Raw genomic sequence first — 19,210 nt, forward strand, 5'->3', positions numbered from 1 at the left:
CCACACCGTTGATCAGTAAGTGCCTTTGTCTCCTCCTACCCTCACCTCCCCTACCCTCTCTCCTTTCCCGGATGTGCGCGTGCACACACACACACACACACACACACACACACACACACACACACACACACACACACACACACACACACACACACACACACACACACATACACACACACACACAGAACCACAGACACACACAAACCCCCTGACAACCAGCTCCACTCCTGTCTCTGTCGTCCACTTCCACTGTACGTCTCCCATCTCCAAGCATGCATGAACTAGCTAGCTCTACCAGCCCTGCTGGCTGCTGCTGTCCTATTATCACATGCCTCCCTGGCTCTCTCACTTTGTTTGGAGAGGAGGAAGGTTATCAGGTACGACAGGACTCACATTTTGGAACAATACATTTCTCTCCCTGTCTGCCTGTTCCTGGCTGTGATTATGCTACAGATGAAGAATGGCTCATCTGTTGTTTGGTCTAACCCATAGCGCTCTGTTATTTAGCCTCTGGCGGACAGCAACAAACCCATAGCGCTCTGTTATTTAGCCTCTGGCAGATAGCAACAAACCCATAGCACTCTGTTATTTAGCCTCTGGCGGACAGCAACAAACCCATAGCACTCTGTTATTTAGCTTCTGGCAGACAGCAACACACCCATAGCACTCTGTTTCAACTCATCAGTTTACAGAAACACTACAACCGTGTCTGGGCAAATGCCAAGAAATGTCACTGTCTGAATGTGACCCTGTGGTCCTTCACAGTCATTTGGTTTTTTACATTCATCCACCCTTGAGATACACACACTCAAATATCCATCAGTCAACGTGGATTCAATTCATATTTATTTAGCCAAGATAGTCCACTCAGCAGTATTTTAAGTAATGGCATCACCAGGTGTTGACCTGACTGATCCAAGACAATCATCTAAAACACTATGAAGTCACACTTGAGAAAAGGTTGAATATTGATTGATTCATCGAGTGATTGACCGATTTATAAGTGGAATCTGATATAATGCACACATTATATAATGAAAACTGAGAGGCCTCCGTCACTCTAACTATGAAGAATTCCATATATTTCACTAGATTGGTACTCTCAAAGGAATATGGTAACATTATATTCTCTGCACACAGTTAAAAATGAAGTAAACTGTTCCTAAGGGGGAACATATAAAAATGTCTTGCTGTTATGGGAGAGTAACAGAAATAACATCAGTCATGATTAATGGACAAATGGAAAAACAATGTAATAAAACTCTGTACCGCACTAATGATCCAAAAGATCAGGAAAGGAGCTATAATATTGTACTCGGGTTTGAAAAAGCTGTTCCAGCCTCTCAGATGTAATCTGGCCCAATGCTGGTACAGTCCTGCCCAAATCAGACACCCATTGGGCACTTTGATTACATCGGGACACTAACATACCCCTGGCTCCCAGCTAAGGGGTATGTTACACACACACACTTGGCCAATTCTCTGTTCTCTCAAATAACTTTCCAGGAACTGGAAGATTTCATTGGAACACAGACAAACACTGGCCATACGGGTAGAGCTCAGAACATCTGCGTTTGATTATGGGGACTGGTACTGAGAATAGATACTGGAAATAGATGCTCCCTCTGTGTCCAGACAAAGTGCTCTGTGTGTGTTCTAATGCCATAACAGTAGAGGCTCCTCCATGTTGTCTGACCACCTCTTCAGACCAACGTTTACGTAGTCTCTCTAGCCAGACTCATGGCACTCCATCCATAGTCCATAGTGGCTGTGGAGAGGCTATGTTAACATGGGCCATGTTTTACCCCACCATCAAAGAGATTTAGAGACACACTGTCTGTATTTTCTCTCATTTGTCTCTCTGGCTGTTGTATTTTTGTAATTTTTCCCCCTCTCTCTCCATCCATTTTCACATTGTAGCTATTTAGCTATTTAGCAGACGCTCTTATACAGAACGACTTACAATTAGTGCATTCATCTTAATTAGTGCATTCATCCTCTCTCAGCCCATGGAATCATCCCATGTCAAGGCTTCCCACTGGGCACAGACGGCAATTCTCAACGTCTATTCCACGTTGGTTGTGGAATCAACGTTGATTAAACCAGTGTGTGCCCAGTGGTTTACAATACCTAGAAATCATTTAATCTTTACAATTGTGATTCTTTCTAATTTGTCTTTGTCTCTGTCTACACTAGAACTTGTCATTTTGCTCTTTCTCCTTCAATCCTCCTCTTTCTATCCATCATATTATCCCAAATCAAATCAAATCAAATTGTATTTGTCACATACACGTGTTTAGCAGATGTTATAGCGGGTGTAGCGAAATGCTTGTGCTTCTAGCTCCGACAGTGCAGTAATATCTAACAAGTAATATCTAACAATTACACAACATTTACCTAATACACACAAAACTAGAAAGGAATGGAATTTAAGAAAATATACATATATGGACAAGCAATGACAGAGCGGCATGGACTAAGATACAGTAGAATATTATAGAATAGAATGGAGTATATACATATGACATGAGTAGTGCAAGATATGTAAACATTATTAAAGTGACTGTAAACATTATTAAAGTGACTAGTGTTCCATTTCTTAAAGTGGCCAGTGATTTCAATAGGCAGCAGCAGCTTCTAATGTGCTAGTGATGGCTATTTAACAGTCTGATGGCCTTGATATAGAAGCTGTTTTTCATTCTCTCTGTCCCAGCTTTGATGCACCTGTACTGACCTCGCCTTCTGGATGATAGCGGGGTAAACAGGCAGTGGCTCGGGTGGTTGATGTCCTTGATTATCTTTTTGGCCTTCCTGTGACATCGGGTGCTGTATGTGTCTTGGAGGGCGGGTAGTTTGCCCCCGAAAATGCGTTCGGCAGACCGCACCACCCTCTGGAGAGCCCTGCGGTTGCAGGCGGTGCAGTTGCAGTACCAGGTGGTGATACAGCCCGACAGGATGCTCTCAATTGTGCATCTGTAAAAGGTTTGTGAGTGTTTTAGGTGTCAAGAAGAATTTCTTCAGCCTCCTGAGGTTGAAGAGGCTCTGTTGTGCCTTCTTCACCACACTGTCTGCGTGGGTGGACCATTTCAGTTTGTCGGTGATGTGTACGATACTGTGGTACATATTATCCTATGCACGGTACTGTGGTACATATTATCCTGTGCACGGTACTGTGGTACATTTTATCCTGTGCACGGTGCTGTGGTACATATTATCCTGTGCACGGTACTGTGGTACATTTTATCCTGTGCACGGTACTGTGGTACATTTTATCCTGTGCATGGTACTATGGTACATTGTGGTTTTACTTAGAAGTCATTTCATCTTTACAATGAACTTCTAGGGTTAAAGTAGATCAGGAAAACCTCTCATAGAATTGGATCAGTTGCAAATCACAGTGTGTCTATTCAGTATTAATGCACGAGCGTGTGTGTGTGCGGGTGTGTGTGTGTGTGTGTGTGTGAGAGAGAGAGCGGTAGTGTATGTGTGCGTGTGTGTGGGTGATAATTAGACTCTGACGAGATTAAACTATGATCTCATCTCTCCACACCAACCCCAGGAGTCCAATCTGCACATCTGTAATGAGCCCCCATGGCTAACTCCATCACTCTACTGTCACTGAGGGCAGCTATCATCAGACAGCCTGCCTTAGTTGTGGCTCCTCTCACCACTCCAGACTGATTCTGGCCTTGTTCTTCCTCGCTCTGTTGCTCATCCATAGAGATGTTTTGATGCTTTCTACCTCACCCCTGTCCTCCTGCCCATGAACTGGCAAACTGCTGTGTGTGTTTGTGTGTGTGTGTCTCAGTCTGCTTGCGTGATTCTGTGTCATCTGTGTGTATTTGGGTGTGTGTGTGTGTGTATCAATCAGTTTTTTTGATTCTGTGTCGAGTATGTGTGTGTCTGTGTGTCCATGAACTGGTTAACTGCTGTGTATTTACCACCTGGCTGCCTCCTCCCTGTGAAGCCATCCACCCAGAGAGATGTATGGATTTCTCCTCCACAGAGCAGAGCTGCCTCTTTTGACCACTAAGCACACGTACATGCTTACATTTAGGAGCCCACTATTTCACTCTATCACAGGAGGTTGGTGGACCTTAATTGGGGAGGACGGGCTTGTGGTAATGGCTGGAGCCGAATGAGTGAAATGGTATCAAATACATCAAACATGGTTTCCATGTGTTTGATGCCATTCCATTCACTCCGTTCCAGCCATTATTATGAGCCGTCCTCCCCTCACCAGCCTCCACTGCACTCTATGTACAGTATGTGTGTGGTTTATGTCCTGTGGCAGGACGGGACAAACAACAGGAAGTAATGACTTTGACTGTGTTGGGGGTCTGTGTGTCTGTATTCTGGGTTCCTCAATGGCGGAAGATGGTTTGATAGAATCTAATCTCTCTCTCTCTCCCTCTTTCTCTCCCCCTCTCCCTCTCTCTCTCACTCTCTCTCTCCCTCTCTCAGCTTGTGTCTTTGACATCAGAGAGAGAGAGGCCAAGAGACCTGCCTCTTGCTGGACCGCCATATCACATACTGATCATTCCCCCACCATATCTGGTGTCTGTTTCTGACACCACCTCCACTCACTGGGAAGGATCTGGGATGACGCCATGACAGATGTAAACCTCCTCAGTTCCACCCAGGGATAACCACACTAGAACCTCACTTCCCCTTGGAGGCACATCCACACCCACCACCATCCTCCCTCACCTCCCCCCAGCTGGCACCATGATGGGAGACGGAGTCGGGAGCTGGGAGTGTCTGAGTCCATCTGAGTTCGGTCAGCTGCAGCAGTATAGCGAGTGTGAGTACTAGCAATACCTGTTATACCCATAGGTAAACTGAGTCAAATTTATCCTGACATACCACTATTAGCAATACCTGTGTCAGGCCTTGGGTCAAATATATTAAACTACTTGAGCTGAGCTTGATTTAGTTTTCTCTACACAATGGGATCAATGGAATAGTCCCAAAAGTGCTAACTAAATCAAGCATTTGACCCAGGTCTGATAGCTGCGATACCCTGAGGTTACATTTTAGTAGTCATTTAGCAGACGCTCTTATCCAGAGCGACTTACAGGAGCAATTAGGGTTAAGTGCCTTGCTCAAGGACACATCGATAGATTTTTCACCTAGTTGGCTCTGGGATTAGAACCAGCGACCTTTCAGTTACTAGCACAACGCTCTTAACCACTAAGCTACCTGCCGCCCCAGACCAGGTCTGCTACCAGTGATACCCTGAGGTCACCAGACCAGGTCTGATACCTGGGATACCCTGAGGTAACCAGACTGAGACTCAAATGCCAGGTTGTGTACAGAAAGGGCGGTACTAAAGCAATGCACCTCCCCCTTCCAAGCCTCACTTCCTACCTATCATTTGCCTAAGTGGTCTGACATAGCCAATTGTTTTTCTTTGTGCTTGAAGTTAAATGATTCATGCAAATAGTATTTTCCCCCCCTCCCCATTGATTATTTCTAGCACTACATTATATTGCTTGTTTTTTTCATTTACATGACATTTTAGTCATTTAGCAGACACTCTTATCCAGATCGACTTACAGTTAGTGCCTTCATCTTAAGTAGGGGAGCAAAGGGAGGGTCTATTACTGGTAACTATCAAAGTTTACCAGTAAACTACCAAAATTGTGGTAACTTTCAAGGATTCTATGGAATTTATCACATTAAATCTAGTGGGTCTATTTTCTCTCTCTATGCTGAGGTGACTCATCCATAGCAGCAGCCTTCCCACCCCAGACATTTGTAAGCCAAAGGAGAATCCATCACTAGTCTATCTTTCCCTGTAAAGGATGAGCCTTAATTTTCACTCCCTTACAATCTATTGAGCTGATACACATCCACACAAAAACTGAATAGATTGTGTTGTCTGAGATAAACTTTTTTTTTTTTTCATATCTGAGAATTATTCTATTCATAGACCTACATAAGAACACAAAGTTCACATTCCCTAGACATATTCATCTGTTGTCTAGGGATATACTCAATTGTTGAGCGAGCATGTAATTGAAACATAAATTGATTAAACACAAAGCCAAACACATACAGTTGAAGTCGGAAGTTTACATACACCTTTGCCAAATACATTTAAACTCAGTTTTTCACAATTCCTGACATTTAATCCTAGTAAAAATTCCCTGTCTTAGGTCAGTTAGGATCACCACTAAATTTTAAGAATGTGAAATGTCAGAATAATAGTAGAGAGAATTATTTCTTTCAGCTTTTATTTCTTTCATCACATTCCCAGTGGGTCAGAAGTTTACATACACTCAATTAGTATTTGGTAGCATTGCCTTTAAATTGTTTAACTTGGGTCAAACGTTTTGGGTAGCCTGTAGTTCAGTTGGTAGAGCATGGCGCTTGCAACGCCAGGTTTGTGGGTTTGTTTCCCACGGGGGGCCAGTATGAAAAATGTATGCACTAACTGTAAGTCGCTCTGGATAAGAACGTCTGCTAAATGGTAAAAATGTAGCCTTCCACAAGCTTCCCACAATAAGTTGGGTGAATTTCGGCCCATTCCTCCTGACAGAGCTGGTGTAACTGAGTCAGGTTTGTAGGCCTCCTTGCTCGCACACGCTTTTTCAGTTCTGCCCACACATTTTCTATAGGATTGAGGTCAGGGCTTTGTGATGGCCACTCCAATACCTTGACTTTGTTGTCCTTAAGCCCTTTTGCCACAACTTTGGAAGTATGCTTGGGGTCATTGTCCATTTGGAAGACCCATTTGCGACCAAGCTTTAACTTCCTAACTGATGTCTTGAGATGTTGCTTCAATATATCCACATAATTTTCCTTCCTCATGATGCCAGCTATTTAGTGAAGTGCACCAGTCCCTCCTGCAGCAAAGCACCCCCACAGCATGATGCTGCCACCCCCATGCTTCACGGTTGAGATGGTGTTCTTCGGCTTGCAAGCAACCACCTTTTTCCACCAAACATAACGATGGTCATTATGGCCAATCAGTTCTATTTTTGTATCATCAGACCAGAGGACATTTTTCCACAAAGTACGATCTTTGTCCCCATGTGCAGTTGGAAACCGTAGTCTGGCTTTTTTATGGTGGTTTTGGAGCAGTGGCTTCTTCCTTGCTGAGCGGCCTTTCAGGTTATGTCGACATAGGACTCGTTTTACTGTGGATATAGATCATTTTGTACCTGTTTCCTCCAGCATCTTCACAATGCTGTTGTTCTGGGATTGATTTGCACTTTTCGCACCAAAGTACGTTCATCTCTAGGAGACAGAACGCGTCTCCTTCCTGAGCAGTATGACGGCTGCGTGGTCCCATGGTGTTTATACTTGCGTACTATTGTTTGTACAGATGAACGTGGTACCTTCAGGCATTTGGAAATAGTTCCCAAGGATGAACCAGACTTGTGGAGGTCTATACATTTTTTTCTGAGGTCTTGGCTGATTTCTTTTGATTTTCCCATGATGTCAAGCAAAGAGGCAGAGAGTTTGAAGGTAGGCCTTGAAATACATCCACAGGTACACCTCCAATTGACTCAAATGATATCAATTAGCCTATCAGAAGCTTCTAAAGCCATGACATCATTTTCTGGAATTTTCCAAGCTGTTTAAAGGCACAGTCAACTTAGTGTATGTAAACTTCTGACCACTGGAATTGTGATGCAGTGAATTATAAGTGAAATAATCTGTCTGTAAACAATTGTTGGAAAAATGACTTGTGTCATGCACAAAGTAGACTTGCCAAAATGATAGTTTGTTAACAAGAAATTTGTGGAGTGGTTGAAAAATGAGTTTTAATGACTCCAACCTAGGTGTATGAAAATTTCCGGCTTCAGCTGTATATATATATATATATATATATATATATTTGCTGGAAAAAAACATTTGGGGGTTGGAAGTGATGCAGACAATAACATTGATGAAAGTTACAATCTTATCTGCAATATTATTAAAGCTGATCGAACCCGCCAAAAAAAGAGTGCTGCATCAGATGACCTGGCCTCCACAATCCCCCGACCCCAACCAAATTCAGATGGTTTGGGATTAGTCGGACCGCAGAGTGAAGGAAAAGCAGCCAAAAAGTGCAGGTAACATAGTGGTTAAGAGCGTTGTGGCAGTAACCGACAGGTCGCTGGTTCTAATCTCCGAGCCGACTAGGTGAAAAATCTGTCGATGTGCCCTTGAGCAAGGCACTTAACCCTAATTGCTCTGGAAAAGAGCGTCTGCTAAATGATTAAAATGTATAGTTTGTTAACAAGAAATGTGTGGAATGGTTGAAAAATGAGTTTTAATGACTCCAACCTAAGTGTATGTAAACTTCTGACTTCAACTGTAAACGGTTATGTGTTAGATTACATCACCTCTGTTAATGACAAATTGTTACGGCCGATGTATTGAATCAGAGAAATTAAGATGGTAGGCCAGAGACATGGGCTGTGTGCCAAATGGCACCCTATTTCCTATACTGTATAGTGCACTACTTTTCACCAGCGCCCTGTGGGGGCCTTGGTCAAAAGTAGTGCACTACATGAGGAATAGGGTGCATTTGGGACGCCGACATGATTTCATTATGCTGCTGAGGAAGGAACGGCAGCTGCTTTTGATTTACCAAGACTTAACCCCTCTTTTCCTCAGATCTCTCCTTCCCTCGTTCATCTGTGTCATTTATTGACGGCCAAGGCTAAAAATACTCCCCCTGGCTCTCTCTTTCTCCTTCTCTCTATCCAGACAGTTTTATTTGGGCAGCTGCTTTGAGTTTCTTCTTTTGTTTCTTTTCTTTTCTGTGATTTGGCTCCATAACATAGGCCTATACATTATGGTGGCTCCATAACATAGTCCCATACATTATGGTGGCTCCATAACTTAGGCCCATACAGTATGGTGGCTCCATAACTTAGGCCCATACATTATGGTGGCTCCATAACATAGGCCTATACAGTATGGTGGCTCCATAACATAGTCCCATACATTATAGTGGCTCCATAACATAGGCCTATACATTATGGCGGTCCAGTTGAGCTGCAGAGATCATTTAAGTAATCTGCTCCATATGTGATTTAGTCAAAGGGGTGTCAGTCTTTGCCCGTGGTGAACAGTCAGTCAAAGGGGTGTCAGTCTTTGCCCATGGTGAACAGTCAGTCAAAGGGATGTCAGTCTTTGCCCGTGGTGAACAGTCAGTCAAAGGGGTGTCAGTCTTTGCCCATGGTGAACAGTCAGTCAAAGGGGTGTCAGTCTTTGCCCATGGTGAACAGTCAGTCAAAGGGGTGTCAGTCTTTGCCCATGGTGAACAGTCAGTCAAAGGGGTGTCAGTCTTTGCCCATGGTGAACAGTCAGTCAAAGGGGTGTCAGTCTTTGCCCATGGTGAACAGTCAGTCAAAGGGGTGTCAGTCTTTGCCCATGGTGAACAGTCAGTCAAAGGGGTGTCAGTCTTTGCCCATGGTGAACAGTCAGTCAAAGGGGTGTCAGTCTTTGCCCGTTGTGAACAGTCAGTCAAAGGGGTGTCAGTCTTTGCCCATGGTGAACAGTCAGTCAAAGGGGTGTCAGTCTTTGCCCATGGTGAACAGTCAGTCAAAGGGGTGTCAGTCTTTGCCCATGGTGAACAGTCAGTCAAAGGGGTGTCAGTCTTTGCCCATGGTGAACAGTCAGTCAAAGGGGTGTCAGTCTTTGCCCGTTGTGAACAGTCAGTCAAAGGGGTGTCAGTCTTTGCCCATGGTGAACAGTCAGTCAAAGGGATGTCAGTCTTTGCCCGTGGTGAACAGTCAGTCAAAGGGGTGTCAGTCTTTGCCCATGGTGAACAGTCAGTCAAAGGGGTGTCAGTCTTTGCCCATGGTGAACAGTCAGTCAAAGGGATGTCAGTCTTTGCCCATGGTGAACAGTCAGTCAAAGGGGTGTCAGTCTTTGCCCGTGGTGAACAGTCAGTCAAAGGGGTGTCAGTCTTTGCCCGTGGTGAACAGTCAGTCAAAGGGATGTCAGTCTTTGCCCGTGGTGAATAGTCAGTCTCAGCAACAGTCAACTGTACCACCTTAGTGGTAGTGTACGTTCCGACATTAAAACAGGTGAATTCGGCACAAAACATTAATTATCTTGCTTCCATGCTTCCGTTCACAAAGACCAGGATATAATATTTATCTTGATTTCCCTTTCTTATGAGGCAGAAAGATCCCTGCTCAGGTCTGTTTTCTGCACCTGATAGAGGAAGCCAGTGTGAATAGCAGAAGTGAGATAGCAATTGCTGCTGTATTGTTCATTGTAATCGGGGTGTTTTGTCTCTTTCCTCTGTGTGAACCGGTGTGTGAGAGATGAACATCCGCTCTTCACAGAGCAGAGTGCTAAAGGGCTTGTTGATTTTGACACTGCTGTGCTAATGATGAGAGGAGGATATCTGTCATCTATTTATGCTGGGTTGCGAATGGGCCCTCCGTCACATGTTCTTTAGCACCCAGACCTCTGGTGATGGAGACCTGCTGTCAGGGACCACAATGCTGCTGCTGGTGGTGGATGGGTATGTGTGTGTGTGTGTGTGTGTGTGTGTGTGTGTGTGTGTGTGTGTGTGTGTGTGTGTGTGTGTGTGTGTGTGGCAGTGTCTGTTTTTGTGCTACTATACAGCAGACCTGAGTTCAAAAAGTATTTGTTTTCTTTCAAAATACTTGGAGCGTTTGATTGAGCCTGCCTTGAGTGACCAGGTAGGCGGGGATTATTCCACTGGTTCCATTCCGACAGACAAACTCAATCAAGCGCATATGAAGTTCAAAATACAAATACTGTTTCAACCCAGGTCTGCTGTGTTGGATGGACGTCTGTGTCTGTGTTCGTGTTACTCTAATGGTGTGGGTGATTGTGTGTCTGGTGTGTCTGTTTCCAATAGGGGTTAATAAAGGAGAGTTATAATGGGAGGGGTGAAAGGTTATTGTCAGCTACAGGGAGACTGTTCTTGTTTTTGTGCTGGTTGTAGGGACAACTATCTACAGTCTAGTTAGCTGAATAATCTCCTTAATCAATGCTGTTATGGTAAATGGAGTGGATTTACTGTAGCCTATGTTGTCTCAGGCCATTACCTATTGTAAGTTGATTCAGCGAGCGAATATGATTGCTCAGATCAGAGATTTGCCTGGGGAGGGGGGGCTGCTTTGCATACATGCATACATGCGAAATGCACACCTGCATACATGTGTGTGAGTGTGTGCATGCGAGCATAGATGTGATGGAGCATTTTCAGTGAATGAGAATGTCTTCTCAGTAAGTCAACTCACCTGGTTAGATAAGGGTTAACTATCTATGGTCCCTGCCTCACTACCATGCCTCAGTATGCCAGGCTAACAGATGACTGGCATTGGGAGGAGGAGGGGGAAGCCTCCCGCTGCCCTCTCAGCCCAGGGAGATATTAGCATGACTGGGTGTAAAACACACCATGTTCCCCCTGGCCTGGAGGAACACACCCAACCTACGCTGTTCCCTGTGACTCACACCCTGCCTGCTCAGTCAGTCTTCTCAGATCACCTAACACCGAACTGGCCTTTGTTTTAGACAGAGGAGAGAGCTGGATGTCCAGTCTCACTCCACAGAGATGATTAATTTAGATAATGTATGCTATATTTTTCCTGAATCTAAACTACTCAGCACACCTAACACAAACTGGACTGCTGTGTATTAGAGAGAGGAGAAAGTGTGGGGCGTCCAATCCATAGAGATATAATCTAACTCTAAATTCAACTCCAGAGATGATTCAGTATGCTATAAGGGTTTTTGTACCAAAGAGAGAAGAGAGAGGGGGGGAGATTATCCAACCTATTAAGACATAATGTATCTAATTACATTTCTATGGTCTAACCCAACTCTGAGTCTGAGATAATTCTATATGCTGTAAGATTTTTTTGTATTAAAGAGAGAAAAGAGAGTAGGCATCCAGCCAAACTCCACAGAGATGATTCAGATATTATTTGCTCTGAGGGTTTTTTGCATTCCAAACAACTTTCCTGGCTTAATTTGTATATTTGTTTAATTAATTAGCTAAACTCATTTTCACCTCTGTTAAATTTGCGCCTCATGATCTACCCTGATGATCCTCTCAGATACAGCTAGGGCCCAAAAGACAATCAGCATATCCAGCAGCATTTTCCCCCTAATGATACGCCTGGTGCCAAAATGACTAAATTATTGGGTTTAATTGGCCAATTACAATGCCAGATTGTATATGCTCCTTGATAAATAGTTTTCTACCCTCAGAGTCTCAGACAGTAGCTAGAGTCATTCTGGGAAATCAGACTTCCTAAATTTACATTGGCCATCGGCCGGCAAATATAGGTTTAGGTGTCTGAGAGTCTTCTACCCTATAGTATGTATTGCAATCTTATTAAGTGTTGCACATGTAATGTAGTCTTAAATGATTACACAGTATGACGTGCATATCTTTGTCACGTACTGTATGAACTCTCCCCATCACTCTCTCTCTTTCTCAGATTCCACCAAGAAGCTGAAGGATGTTCTGGAGGAGTTTCACGGTGAAGGAGTCCTCTCTAAGTACAATCCTGAGCAGGTACAGTACGTCTCTGCCTCACCCCTTTCCTCCCTTACACCTCTCCTCCCCCTCCTCCCTGTCCTTCCTCTCCTCTCCTCTCCTCTCCTCTCCTCTCCTCTCCTCTCCTCTCCTCTCCTCTCCTCTCCTCTCCTCTCCTCTCCTCTCCTCTCCTCTCCTCTCCTCTCCTCTCCTCTCACCCCTCTTCTCCTCTCCTCTCCCCCCTCCTCTCCTCTCCTCTCCTCTCCTCTCCTCTCCTCTCCTCTCCTCTCCTCTCCTCTCCTCTCCTCTCCTCTCCTCTCCTCTCCTCTCCTCTCCTCTCCTCTCCCTCCCTCTCCTCTCCTCTCCTCTCCTCTCCTCTCCTCTCCTCTCCTCTCCTCTCCTCTCCTCTCCTCTCCTCTCCTCTCCTATCCCCCTCTCTTTTCCTACCTTACCCTCTCCTCTCCTCTCCTCTCCTCTCCTCTCCTCTCCTCTCCTCTCCTCTCCTCTCCTCTCCTCTCCTCTCCTCTCCTCTCCTCTCCCCCCTCCTCTCTTTCCTCCTCTACCCTTCCTGAGCAAGATCAATAGATTAGTTATGTTATTAAAACCCTGCCAATCCCATGACTCAGTCCCTAGCTCCATCACTGAAACGCTTAGTCATCCCCTCCATTTAGAGGGTAGTGAGGTGAGCAACACTTCCTGCCTCCCTTGCCCTCACCATCAACGTACCTCTGACGCCCTTTAGCCTCCGCGGTGATGACAGAGGGGAAACACGTTACGTCACCATGGTGACGAGGACAGCTGGCGCTGTCATTCTATTATGGTCTGTCTGGATGGGTCACCACTCCACTTCCCTGTCCCCAACCCTACTAATTTCTAATCTCCTGCCCCCCTTCCTTCTTATAACTCCAGCATCGTGACATGAGTAACAGCCTCACAGCGGCTAGTTGGCGCCATCAGAGCCCCAGTTGTACTCAGACATCATGTGGCCTGTGGTGTGATCACCAGACCCAGCAAGGGCAGTGAAGGGCTGGTGGTATTCTCTGCATTGTGTGGCAAGGAGCGAGGTAACTCTTGTGCTCGTGTAATCCATTAGTCGTGCTCTTGGTGACTCATCAATCCTTGCCTGTTCTGGAAGCTGCCCTAAACGCTGGTGACAAACCATCAGTGGCGTTGCCTCCAATCGCCTCCGACTGTATTTCTTTGTGACAGATGAGCGATAAGGCGGACAGGGGGCTGTAAATTAAAGGGTGGAGGTGTTTCCCACACACACATACACACACTTTACACAGGAGGCGCTGACGGAGGGAACATCAATCAGATGGTCTAATTATGACTGGGTCATTCTGTTGAGCTCATCTGGCTGTGAGACTGTCGTCCCTGAGTATGTATGTCACTTTAGTGACCGAGGACCCCAGGAGTGACAAGAACAAAAGTTCCTTTTATATATTGACAGGCAGGGTTGGGAGCCAGGGTTTAATATGTATTCAGAACACAGGCAGGGTTGGAGCCAGGATTTAATATGTATTCAGAACAGGCAGGGTTGGGAGCCAGGATTTAATATGTATTCAGAACAGGCAGGGTTGGGAGCCAGGATTTAATATGTATTCAGAACAGGCAGGGTTGGGAGCCAGGATTTAATATGTATTCAGAACAGGCAGGGTTGGGAGCCAGGATTTAATATGTATTCAGAACAGGCAGGGTTGGGAGCCAGGATTTAATATGTATTCAGAAGAGGCAGGGTTGGGAGCCAGGATTTAATATGTATTCAGAACAGGCAGGATTGGGAGCCAGGATTTAATATATATTCAGAACAGGCAGGGTTGGGAGCCAGGATTTAATATGTATTCAGAACAGGCAGGGTTGGGAGCCAAGATTTAATATGTATTCAGAACAGGCAGGGTTGGGAGCCAGGATTTAATATGTATTCAGAACAGGCAGGGTTGGGAGCCAGGATGTAATATGTATTCAGAACACAAGCAGGGTTGGGAGCCAGGGTTTAATATGTATTCAGAACACAGGCAGGGTTGGGAGCCAGGGTTTGCTGTGTTGTCGTGGTGTAGTGTGGTGGTTTGCCTTGTGCTCCGGTGAGAGGTCTTCTGTACTAGATAAAGTGGAGTTTTTTATGCAACATTCTGCCGTTTCTTTTATATTTCTCATGGCTTTCTTGGCTCAGATAGTAAGGCCTGACCAGATAGTAAAACCTGACCTTTTACCACCATCATAACCTTTACCCTCATCCTGACCTTTTACCCCCATCATAACCTCTCTCTGTCATGACTGCATGTGCCCTCTTGTTGTGTTGGCATGGGTCTTACAATGGTTTTTATTGATTTCTCAAGGCCATCAATGCTAACAGGGAGATGGAGACAGCGTGATGGAGACATTCCAGAAATGCCTATCAAATCCTTGTGGATGCTCTTATTGCAGACGAGCATGTCATTCTCAAAATATGACCTTATGACTCCATCTTATTTGTTTTTTGGGATTCGTTTTTGGAATGTGTGCATTTTTCTCTAAATCTGCTGTAAAGTAAATTAAGGGAATCTTGTGGTAGCTTCACCAAATAAGGAGAAGAGAGGAAGAGTAAAATGAATGATGGTTCCGCAGGTCTGGCCTGCCAGCCCACTGTGCTCTCTCCTCTCTCTCTCTCTCTCTCTCTCTCTCTCTCTCTCTCTCTCTCTCTCTCTCTCTCTCTCTCTCTCTCAATTCAATTCAATTCAATTTAAGGGCTTTATTGGCATGGGAAACGTATGTTAACATTGCCAAAGCAAGTGAAGTAGATAGTAAACAAAAGTGAAATAAATATTGACAGTAAACATTACACTCAGAAGTTCCAAAAGAATAAAGACATTTCAAATGTCATATTATGTATATATACAGTGTTGTATATATACTCTCTCTCTATCTCTCTCTCTCTCTCTCTCTCTCTCTCTCTCTCTCTCTCTCTCTCTCTCTCTCTCTCTCTCTCTCTCTCTCTCTCTCTCTCTCTCTCTCTCTCTCTCTCTCTCTCTCTCTCTCTCTCTCTCTCTCACTCTCTTTCTCAGGGTTAGATCCACAGCACAGAGCCAAGGGAGGATCAGTATGACACTGTACTGCTATGAGGTCCAGCAATCATACAATACAGAGTTGCTATTAAGATGGGTAGTGCATTGATAGAAAGGGTTGCTAGGTAACCTGAATAGATGCATTATGTTCAAAAACTTGCCAAAGGCACAGCATAGAATGTTTGACGTTTGCGTCTTGAATGATTAATGCATAGCACATGCAAGTTAATTAGTTTCATACATTTTTGGTGTGAACTGTGGCAGATATTGTTAGTAAAAAGTTCTGAGATTGTATGTTTGCGTGCATGTGTGTGTGTTGAGGGAATGAGGACTACCTTTCAAAAGAGCCTCGGGCAGTAAGAATGGTGTGGCATCCCCTTTTATTAACCCTAACCGCTGCCATACCCCTTACTACAGCTGCTAACCCCATGTCTCCTTCTTACCCCCCCACTATGATATAACCCCATGTCTCCTTCTTACCCCCCCACTATGATGTAACCCCATGTCTCCTTCTTACCCCCCCCCCCCCCCCACTATGATATAACACCATGTCTCCTTCTTACCCCCCCCACTATGATATAACCCCTTGTCTCCTTCTTACCCCCCCCCCCCCCACTATGATATAACACCATGTCTCCTTCTTACCCCCCCCACTATGATGTAACCCCATGTCTCCTTCTTACCCCCCCCCCCCCCCCACTATGATATAACCCCATGTCTCCTTCTTACCCCCCCCCCCCACTATGATGTAACCCCATGTCTCCTTCTTACCCCCCCCCACACTATGATATAACCCCATGTCTCCTTCTTACCCCCCCACTATGATGTAGCCCCATGTCTCCTTCTTACCCCCCACTATGATGTAACCCATTGTCTCCTTCTTACCCCCCCACTATGATGTAACCCATTGTCTCCTTCTTACCCCCCCACTATGATATAACCCCATGTCTCCTTCTTAACCCACACTATGATATAACCCCTTGTCTCCTTCTTACCCCCCCACTATGATATAACCCCATGTCTCCTTCTTACCCCCCCACTATGATATAACCCCATGTCTCCTTCTTACCCCCCCCCACTATGATATAACCCCATGTCTCCTTCTTACCCCCCCCCCCCACTATGATATAACCCCATGTCTCCTTCTTACCCCCCCCCCCCACTATGATATAACCCCATGTCTCCTTCTTACCCCCCCCCCCACTATGATATAACCCATGTCTCCTTCTTAACCCCCACTGTGATATAACCCCTTGTCTCCTTCTTACCCCCCCACTATGATATAACCCCATGTCTCCTTCTTACCCCCCCACTATGATATAACCCCATGTCTCCTTCTTACCCCCCCCCCCCACTATGATATAACCCCATGTCTCCTTCTTACCCCCCCCCCACTATGATGTAACCCCATGTCTCCTTCTTACACCCTCCCCACTATGATATAACCCCATGTCTCCTTCTTACCCCCCCACTATGATATAACCCCATGTCTTCTTCTTACCCCCCCAATATGATATAAACCCATGTCTCCTTCTTACCCCCCCGCTATGATGTAACCCCATGTCTCCTTCTTACCCCCCCCACTATGATGTAACCCCATGTCTCCTTCTTACCCCCCCACTATGATGTAACCCCATGTCTCCTTCTTACCCCCCCCCACTATGATGTAACCCCATGTCTCCTTCTTACCCCCCCCACTATGATGTAACCCCATGTCTCCTTCTTACCCCCCCCCCACTATGATGTAACCCCATGTCTCCTTCTTACCCCCCCACTATGATGTAACACCATGTCTCCTTCTTACCCCCCCACTATGATATAACCCCATGTCTCCTTCTTACCCCCCCACTATGATGTAACCCCATGTCTCCTTCTTACCCCCCCCCCCCCACTATGATATAACACCATGTCTCCTTCTTACCCCCCCCACTATGATATAACCCCTTGTCTCCTTCTTACCCCCCCCCCCCACTATGATATAACACCATGTCTCCTTCTTACCCCCCCCACTATGATGTAGCCCCATGTCTCCTTCTTACCCCCCCCCCCCCCCCACTATGATATAACCCCATGTCTCCTTCTTACCCCCCCCCCCCCCCCACTATGATGTAACCCCATGTCTCCTTCTTACCCCCCCCCACACTATGATATAACCCCATGTCTCCTTCTTACCCCCCCACTATGATGTAGCCCCATGTCTCCTTCTTACCCCCCACTATGATGTAACCCATTGTCTCCTTCTTACCCCCCCACTATGATGTAACCCATTGTCTCCTTCTTACCCCCCCACTATGATATAACCCCATGTCTCCTTCTTAACCCCCACTATGATATAACCCCTTGTCTCCTTCTTACCCCCCCCACTATGATATAACCCCATGTCTCCTTCTTACCCCCCCACTATGATATAACCCCATGTCTCCTTCTTACCCCCCCCCACTATGATATAACCCCATGTCTCCTTCTTACCCCCCCCCCCCACTATGATATAACCCCATGTCTCCTTCTTACCCCCCCCCCACTATGATATAACCCCATGTCTCCTTCTTACCCCCCCCCCCACTATGATATAACCCATGTCTCCTTCTTAACCCCCACTGTGATATAACCCCTTGTCTCCTTCTTACCCCCCCACTATGATATAACCCCATGTCTCCTTCTTACCCCCCCACTATGATATAACCCCATGTCTCCTTCTTACCCCCCCCCCCCACTATGATATAACCCCATGTCTCCTTCTTACCCCCCCCCCACTATGATGTAACCCCATGTCTCCTTCTTACACCCTCCCCACTATGATATAACCCCATGTCTCCTTCTTACCCCCCCACTATGATATAACCCCATGTCTTCTTCTTACCCCCCCACTATGATATAACCCCATGTCTCCTTCTTACCCCCCCGCTATGATGTAACCCCATGTCTCCTTCTTACCCCCCCCACTATGATGTAACTCATGTCTCCTTCTTACCCCCCCACTATGATGTAACCCCATGTCTCCTTCTTACCCCCCCCCACTATGATGTAGCCCCATGTCTCCTTCTTACCCCCCACTATGATGTAACCCATTGTCTCCTTCTTACCCCCCCACTATGATGTAACCCATTGTCTCCTTCTTACCCCCCCACTATGATATAACCCCATGTCTCCTTCTTAACCCCCACTATGATATAACCCCTTGTCTCCTTCTTACCCCCCCCACTATGATATAACCCCATGTCTCCTTCTTACCCCCCCACTATGATATAACCCCATGTCTCCTTCTTACCCCCCCCCACTATGATATAACCCCATGTCTCCTTCTTACCCCCCCCCCCCCCCCACTATGATATAACCCCATGTCTCCTTCTTACCCCCCCCCCCACTATGATATAACCCCATGTCTCCTTCTTACCCCCCCCCCCACTATGATATAACCCATGTCTCCTTCTTAACCCCCACTGTGATATAACCCCTTGTCTCCTTCTTACCCCCCCACTATGATATAACCCCATGTCTCCTTCTTACCCCCCCACTATGATATAACCCCATGTCTCCTTCTTACCCCCCCCCCCACTATGATATAACCCCATGTCTCCTTCTTACCCCCCCCCCACTATGATGTAACCCCATGTCTCCTTCTTACACCCTCCCCACTATGATATAACCCCATGTCTCCTTCTTACCCCCCCACTATGATATAACCCCATGT

General features: G+C 45.8%; 1 protein-coding gene across 1 annotated transcript in view; it reads left to right on the forward strand.

Annotated features, from left to right (window-relative positions):
• Nucleotides 1–4,728: 4,728 nt before the first annotated feature.
• LOC311129626 (diacylglycerol kinase beta-like) overlaps nucleotides 4,729–19,210 on the forward strand; it is a gene marked incomplete at its 5' end in the record, with an annotated part of 182,349 nt that continues 167,867 nt past the window's right edge. Inside the window, 2 exons of the mRNA XM_084161974.1 lie at nucleotides 4,729–4,804; nucleotides 12,438–12,514. Coding sequence (XP_084018100.1) covers nucleotides 4,729–4,804; nucleotides 12,438–12,514 — 153 coding nt within the window. The remainder of the gene's footprint in view (nucleotides 4,805–12,437; nucleotides 12,515–19,210) is intronic.

This window comes from Coregonus lavaretus, assembly GCF_964263955.1.
Source record: "Coregonus lavaretus genome assembly, chromosome: 5".
In the NCBI taxonomy this organism is placed as follows: domain Eukaryota; kingdom Metazoa; phylum Chordata; class Actinopteri; order Salmoniformes; family Salmonidae; genus Coregonus; species Coregonus lavaretus.